The 8,361-nt window shown below is 34.9% G+C and overlaps 1 protein-coding gene across 1 annotated transcript; it reads right to left on the bottom strand.

Moving 5' to 3' along the window:
• LOC18786052 (DAR GTPase 2, mitochondrial) lies at positions 1,642-6,130 on the bottom strand. Its single transcript, XM_007219375.2, has 8 exons — positions 5,963-6,130; positions 5,072-5,176; positions 4,082-4,159; positions 3,224-3,374; positions 3,054-3,124; positions 2,707-2,803; positions 2,326-2,531; positions 1,642-1,981 (listed from the first exon to the last, which is right to left on the bottom strand). The coding sequence occupies exons 1-8, from the start codon at positions 6,128-6,130 to the stop codon at positions 1,745-1,747; spliced, it is 1,113 nt and encodes a 370-aa protein (XP_007219437.1). The 3' UTR covers positions 1,642-1,744.

The raw sequence follows: 8,361 nt of genomic DNA, 5'->3' as shown, positions 1-8,361 counted from the left end.
GGAATACCACCTGCAAGATAATATAAGCCTTGAAAATGGGTCCAATTTTATTCAATTACCATTAACACCCATCTCTCACCTCAACCTTTTTCAAATCTGATAGCATCTGTCAACAAATGAGCAGACCTTCAAAAAGAAGAAATATAGATGGGTCTTTGGTAGCCACCAAAAGGGTGAGAAACAAGGATTGTGCTATGGTTAATTTATTGAATTGCGTGAGAAGGCCACAAAGAGAGAGAGAGAGAGAGAGAGAGAGAGAGAGAGAGAGAGAGAGAGAGAGAGTGGAAGAGAAAGAGAGGGAGGGGCGGTGGCCAAGGGGAGGTTGCGCAGGGTAAGAGAATTGGTCGAGGTGGGTGGTTATGTCTCTTTCCTGATTTTTTATTTTCTTAATTTTATTTCAAAAGATAATAATGGGTTTTTTGTCTAGTTGGAAAAAAAAGCTTTACTTATTTTAAAAAATTACACATGGCAAATTTTGAATGGGAGTATCACAAGCTGACATGGTGGTACAGTCCTATTCTATAATTTCTCCATTTAGTGGTAGACTGGTTTTTTTGTGTGTTCATTTTATATTTATAAATGTTTGGGCTCTTTTCTAAAAGTGGGTTGTGGCTTAGTTTGGGGGGTTTTGAGTTTGGGCTCTATCATAAAATTCAATGACATGGTTGTAACTTTTAGGTTTTTAAGACTTGTTTGGCTTCTTTGGACCCATTGAAAAGTCAAGTAGGTTATTTATTCGAAGAATATAGGTGTTTTAGGGTTATTTTATAATTTCGATTCTATTTATGGGCTTATATGTGAAGCTCCCTATTTTTTTAGTGCTACTAGGTCACCAAATAAACTTATTTACTAAATTTGTTCACTAAATGATTGGACAATATTTTATCATTTCAAATTTGAGCCAACTCCAAGGTCAATTTATTTCCAACAAGATATCAACCAGAAAAAACTTGTGTAGGGTTCTTGTCACATGGCAAGGCTAAGTGACACAACTCAGTTAACACAAGAAATGAAATATTATCATTAACTTTTGACAAATGTTAGATCTGAACTATGATCAATTGAGGAGAAAAAGAAAGACATTTATTCTACTAAGATAAGATGTTAGGATTTAACTGTTTGTTACATAGGATTTACTTGTTTGTTACATAGGTTTACTTGTGGCGCTTATTAGTTATGTTGTGGAACAATTACGTGTTTGTTACATAGGATTTAACTGATTGATGACAATTCCACCTTGGGCACCCAATCCTATATGCATCGTTTAGGGTGCTTTCCAGTACTGCAATCATCTAGAACTGTGTTGATTTGCATAGCTGAACCATTATCTTTCATACCACTTGTCAGATGCCAACATGACCTAGCTCGCTATTTTCGGTCGATATTACTCTTAACTTAACCACTTGTCATGCTCCATTGTGCAGTTTAGATTCAAACAATTTCAAACAATTTCCAATATCCCACTTAATATTTTCACATACAATTCATGCCTTATTTCTTGGGGTGCTGAGATGTTCAGATGAACTTATTTGAGTAGCACATAATGTGCTAAATTCACCACTTGCTTATTTTAGCACATGAAGACCCTGCTATCCAAAACATGGACGGTGTAAAAAGCTTCGGAGGATATATGCATTGGCATTGCCCAACAAGAATGATACTTTACCAAAATTACTCCAAAGAATGACGGCAGTTTTCCGATAGCATAGCTTGAAAATAAATACTCACATGAAATTACTCCGAGCTAGAGTTTTCTTGGAATAGAATCTAAAATGTAATGTCCAAGCCTTCCAGTACGAAAAAGATTCAACAACTTAGCTGCGATTTTATTTTGGGCGTAATGTTCGGATTCCAGAGGAACCTGAAAAGCTGCGTGCATGGCCTTGAACTCTTCCTCAATAAGCCTTTCATCTTCCACATTACCATCAAAAGATGATATCACTTCAAAGAGTGTCCGACGAACATCATGCACTATGAAATCCTGGACAAAAAACTTGAATCTCAGTTTCATTTTTTAAAAGAATGATAATGGATCCAGAAACCTTTTATTATTAGAGGTAATTGTATTTTGTATGTTAGATCAATAGCTCACTGACAAGATGTTTTGACCAAATTTTGTTACTATCATCTTTATCAATCTCAATTGGTATTGTCAAAAATATTGTTCTTAATAATGTAATAAATCATCCAAAATGCTATTTTAGAGTTTTTTAAAGACAACAAATCAACTGTGAGAACTTTGGAAGAAGCATAAACAATTATGAGACCTAGTTCAGAAATAATATGACAGCATAATTCTAAGACTGACAACAAAAGCTCTCAAACCTGTGTGTGATCAGTGGGGTATTGCCTTTTTCGTTTCATGCCCATTTCAGAGCTAGTTGAGCATTTTATATTGCGATCTGCAAAAGATCTTTCATTCTCACTGTTGGACAATTGTGCCCACTTCTTGTATTCATCACTCCTGTTCAAGATAGACAGAAAACACTGAGCTAGTTCGTTTTCCCCAGCAAAACAATCTTGAATCGTTCCTGCATGTGGAAAAGCAAAAATGTTAGAATTTTCATTGATCCCTGTCATTTTGCAGTTAACAGTGTATGAGCGAGGCACGTAGTCACTGTGGATAGGACAGACCTGCTACGTCAGACCAGAAACACCAGCCATATGCCTATGGAAGTTGAAATAAATTGTCCGTAATGGTCATACCTGTCAAGGCTAGCTTGGTGCAGACCTCATCATCTAGAATGTGTGGAGGCAAAACACCTGGGGTGTCCAACACATAAATATTGGGATGGCTTGCAATCTGGAAATGAATAGAAACTTTCATTTGTAAAATGAAAAACTGAATGCTGAAAACAGATATAAATGTTCTAATAATAGAGAAGAAACAAAACATAGCTGAATTACATTTAGAAAAATCTTGAAACAAAACAATTTCAGAACAATTTTGTGATTTTTCCTTCCATCCACTGTTGGGGTTATTAAAATATATTCGACAAACTTAAACAATAAACAATGTTAGAAAATTAAATTAAAAGACAGAGACCACAAACCTTCAAGCCAGTAATATTTTTTGTCTCACCGGGCTGTGGACTCACAGTAGCGTGCTTCAACTTTCCTTTCTCTACAAGACAAGCAATAATAGAAGAGAATGAATTTATTATTATTTCCAGCTAAACACTCTGACCAAATAAAAGTGAATGACTATGATTTAAAGTGGTACCTGCTGCACTAATCCTTCCAATTCGATGCAAGGAGTTGGCAAGAGCTGACTTGCCAACATTAGGAATTCCAACTAGCAATATTGTTGTGGTATGACTAGAGTGATCAACTTTCTTCAATTCTCGGACTCGAGCTTGCAAAAAGTTCAACAACTGTGAGAAGTAAACCATCCTCAGTATTTATCAAACTCAAAAAGCAATAACTCCAACGAGGCACAAATTTTAAGAACCAAAAAAGAACAGATTATTCTGCTTTGCACATATATATGCTTTGTAGAACCTATCAATTATTAATTTTTAATGGTAAGTAAAAGTTGACATATTAATAGAGACGTGATCACCTAGCACATGCATTCTCCAGTGAAGCAGAACACAGAACTGAACACGTCATTGTTTGAGTTAATTTTGAGAGCCCATATATTTTAGACTGGTTTAGCCAACCCATCAACCCAAGACCACACAATGGAGTTTCCTACTACATTTTGATTATAATTGGGTATTTTCATTACCTTCCTTCAAGTTTGTAGTTATTCCGTCACGACCTCACAGGTTTCAGAAATAGACACTTACCTCCCTGCCATCAGTGTCCATTTAGTTGAAGTTCCAGTAAATGGTTAACAATATCATTTTGCACTGCCCAAAAATTAGCAAATAAAAAATAAAAAATCCCCACGCCTCTATCCCTCCCCCTCCCCTCCCATTCCAGCACTGTGTGGTTATGGCCAACAAGTTGGTCTCCATAACACCATACAAAAATCAAATGTGTTATTGCCTCTTCTGCTTCCCTGTATTTTTGTTCCTGCCTTGACAAATGCATTTAACAAAAGAAATAATAAACAAGCATGATAGTTGCATTTTACCTGCTGAATGCTCTCTTTGTTGTGGGCGTTGACTCCATACGAAATGTAATTCTTTTGCTCAAAGTACTTCATCCAATCCTATAAATGAAACAAAATATGAAAGCATAACAAAAGTAGAAATGAGAATGATTCAAGACAAAATACTAAACGATTATAAATTTCCACAAATGCATAAATTCTTGATTACGGAGACATTTGAAATAGCTAGAATGCAATTCATGAACCCTGAACTCCATACATATATTTAGCCCTGTATTTTGATTGCAACATTCTTACACACATCTATAGCCACATGCCCTTTATATATAAATGTCACAAACGGGTTCTACTTGCAAGAGTTAGGTTCTACACTAAAGTTGAAGGTAAATTTTCAATAACAAAGTTGATGGCTCACTGGTGGGAATAATTTGATTGGAAGCCATGAAAAAGTAAACATGACATTAGCTTCCATACTGAAGGAAATGGAAAATGCCAATAACAAATTGGATGAGTCACAAGTGGGAGCAATTGGTTGAAGGCCATGAGAGTGGCTATTTATATTCCAACATCGTCCCCTTAATTTGTATGTATTTGTTTAATATTTGGCATCCAGAAAGAGTATGGGAAGGCAAAGCACAATATATTAGACTTTATTCTGTGGCAACATGATAAACCCCGCCCCAACAGAGCGATCACTACCAATCATGGCTTAGTTTTGGGGTGGGTATTTGTGGAGCTAACTGTTAAATCTTTAGGGTGGCCAAGGTCTGATTTAATTTTCCGGTTGTCATATGAGGTATATGTAATTCCAACAGACCAAAAGAAAAAAGGAAAGGAAAGAAGAAAAACATCATTCTCAGTAGATTGACCAAACTTAGAAGCTCTTTAACCATAAAAGAAATTCCAATGTTAGTTCATAGAAGATTGACCAAACTTATAGCACTTCATGCTTGAACACTATTTCTCCTCTTTTATCATGACCACAAATAAAACAGTTAAAAAAATACACACCTTCAGTTGTGAATTATTTGCAAGGTCCATCTTGTTCATCACTATAATTCGCTTTGACGAGGATGTACAGTTCCTCAGTTGATCATACGCTGATGACAATGGAATCTAAAAGTAGAATAAATGAATCATTAATAGTTTGTGCAACTCTATCATAAAACATAAAAAGCAGAAGTATATGAAATGAAGTTGTTACTATTGAATTAGAATTTCGGAAACCACTCATGATATCTTTTCCATTTAAGATCTCAAGCAATCTGTTTTTTTCTTTTTTTGAATAATATTTCAAGCCCATTTTGTTTTCTTTTTTTCTCCGAAGAGCCAACTTGAATGCTAGAATACTTTGAAAATGGAAAATCCATTACAAGATATAAGTTTCCAAAAAGTAAGAAAATCCATATCTTCCTCCATCCACATCCATCATAAACTAACGCGCTTTTTGATAAGGCATACAAACTTCTTTTGCTCTAAACGGGACAAAAGTATTGTGACTTAAGAACCTATCTAATTATTTACGGTAGGAAAGAAGTGAAAGAAAAGCAAGAAAGATGAATACATTGAGCTGAAACGCACACCCAAAATGGTGAATGATAATTTTGACAAAATATTATTGCTCTACATAAGAATAAGTTTTACAAGAAGTTTAAAATGAAGTGTAAACTTTATACCAGTTATCATGACAAATCAGTATAAAATCAGAGGTAAAAGAAGCTTTCTTGTCAGTAAAACCTGGAAACCAAATCCACAGGCTGCATAAACACCTAAACTCACTAACCCAGATCTTAAACATAAAACTTTCCTATTAAGAGAGAAGAAAAAAAAAAGCTACCACAAGTCAGTCAGGCATTTCATCGAACACCATAGAGTGCGTGAAAAATACTTGAGTTAAATTACCCTCGCATCTCTGACTTCGAGAATGAGATCGACCAATGGGATCCGTTCAGCGATGGCGCGAGAAGCAGCAGCCATGTGAGGGCTGTACCATCCGTTTCCAGAGCTTGTGCTGCTGGTAGCTTTTGTAATAGCCCCACCTATTTGTCTTGCCAAAGTAGCCGTTGCCATTTCCCGCTCGCCTGGAGTTCGAAATACCGTTTCTTTTTTTCTTTCCTGAAATTGAGTTTGAAATACCGTTGGGTTGGAATATCCGGATCAGTCCCGCTCACCTGAAAATAGTCGCGGACATAGTTCTTGCTACCATACAGTTTGGATCCCACGGCTTTCATTGAAAGGTTAACTGCAGTTCTGCTTGGAGATTCACTATTATACTTAATATAAGGCCTAAATTATTAAATTAAAAAAAAAAAAACCTTATATGAAATGGAATTTAGAAATACACTTAAAGTCTATTTACAATATAATAAAAAAGCTTTTAACTTCTTTTAAATTACAAAACTGCCATTGATTTTTAAAAAAAAACCCAACCCAAAAACCTCATAAAGAAACCCAAAACACTCAATAGGGCATTAAAGTAATTTAATAATTAAAATTAAATTCAATAGATCCAGCTGTCATTTTTTGGGTTTGTTTATAGAAATTAAATGGTGTAGGGTTTATTATAGTTTTAGTGCTAAAAATGGATATATAACTAAATATCTCTTTTTTGAAAATTAAAGACAAATTGACAATTATGCTATAGTTCAAGGGACAAAATTGCAGTTAAACCTTCATTAAAACTAGCCCCTTGAGCCAATTTGCATTTTCTTTGGTTTTTTTTTTTTTGGGCTTAAATTTTAAAATGGTCCCTATGTTTTATTCATTTGGCCAATTTAGTCCCCGTGTTTTTAATTTGGTTGATTTAGTACTTGTGTTTTACTCTATTAGTCAATATTGTTCATTCTGTTAAATTGTTGTTTAAAAAATTCATAAATTTTATTTAAATTAATTAAAAATCTCTAATTATTTAATAAAAAATTAAATTTCAATTTAAAAAAAAAAAGAAAAAGACCAGCCACCACATTCCAGGGGGGAAATCCTTCTTTTTATGGTTGTCGGGGCCCTTTTGCTCTTGCTAATGTTTTTATCCACCCCATGGATTGTATTATGGGCATGTAGGAGAGACTGGCGGCATTGATGCAAATCGGAGAACTTTTTATTAGAGGGTTGAATCAGTGGTGATCAATCGGAGAATTTGAGGCTTGTAGGCCCTTATTTTGTTAATCATTAAAGTGAACTTGTAATTTTTTTTATTTATTTAAAACAATTACAGTTTTTTATTAATTTTTAAAACTTTAATGAACTTTTTTAATAATAATTTAACGGAATGGACAACATTAGTTAACACAAGGACTAAATCGGCCAAATTAAAAACACATAGATTAAATTGGCCAAATGGTTAAACCACAAGGACTATTTTGACATTTAAGCCTCTTTTTTTTTTTTTTTGGTAGTTCATGTGATTTGAGGAGGGGAGGTTTACATAATTATGGGTAATTTTCACTTTACCATGGTTAAGTTTACCAACTTTTAGACTTCGAAACATCAAATTTTTTTTCATCTCAGTCACATACACAAAGTTGATTTTCTTACCACTTTCATACATGTCGTCAGTCTTTCTGTGATCGAGTCTATTAACTGCTAACATGGCAACAAATGTGGTCATGGGAAAAGGAAAAGAGAAGTTTTTAAGGTTTCTTGAGAAGGTTGGCTAGGGTTCTGTGTTCGATGAGAGAGCAAGGAGAGAACGAGAGTTGGATGGGATTCAGAGAGAGAGAGAGAGAGAGAGAGAGAGAGAGAGAGAGAGAGAGAGAGAGGATTTTTTATGAGGATTTTTTTTATTTTTTTTATTTATTTAATAATATATGTGGACCATGTGGTATCATATAAGGGGAGCATTTTTTGCCACATGACATAAATGAGTGAATCTACGTGGCACATTTGTTGTCATGTCACTTGTCAACATAAAGATTGACGATATGTATGAAACTGGTAAGAAAATTAACTTGTGCATGCGACTAAGACGAAAAAAAGAATTGATGTATCGAACTCTAAAAGTTGGTAAACTTTACCGTAGTAAAGTAAAAATTACCCCACAATTATCTATTAGGCCTGAAAATTTCAAACTTCTGTCCACATAAGTGGAGGTAGCAGAGACCAACTCAGTTATACTCCACAAACTTTTTTTTAAAGAAACTGACTTTTACGTAAACCAATCCCCTTCGGCAATAAACAGTTGACTCTCTCCATCTCAGACCGCTAGAGTAATTCCTCCAAGTCCACACATTTGGAGCCCTTGTTGCAGCCCAACCATGGCTCAAGACCCATGCCACTTTTGCGTTGTAGGCCACGTGAAGACA

This window comes from Prunus persica, chromosome G2 (genome assembly GCF_000346465.2).
Source record: "Prunus persica cultivar Lovell chromosome G2, Prunus_persica_NCBIv2, whole genome shotgun sequence".
In the NCBI taxonomy this organism is placed as follows: domain Eukaryota; kingdom Viridiplantae; phylum Streptophyta; class Magnoliopsida; order Rosales; family Rosaceae; genus Prunus; species Prunus persica.
The sequence above is the reverse complement of the archived record's forward strand: the minus strand, read 5'-3'. Positions and strand labels throughout refer to the sequence as shown.

What these genes read in the sequence shown, in the direction of transcription:
- LOC18786052 (XM_007219375.2), bottom strand. Translation starts at nt 6,130, where the DNA reads ATGGCAACGGCTACTTTGGCAAGACAAATAGGTGGGGCTATTACAAAA. An exon ending in TGGAAGGATTAGTGCAGCAG is followed by an intron (nt 3,125 to 3,223) that starts GTACCACTTTAA and finishes CTTGTCTTGTAG; the next exon opens with AGAAAGGAAAGTTGAAGCAC. An exon ending in AAAATATTACTGGCTTGAAG is followed by an intron (nt 2,804 to 3,053) that starts GTTTGTGGTCTC and finishes ATTCATTTCCAG; the next exon opens with ATTGCAAGCCATCCCAATAT.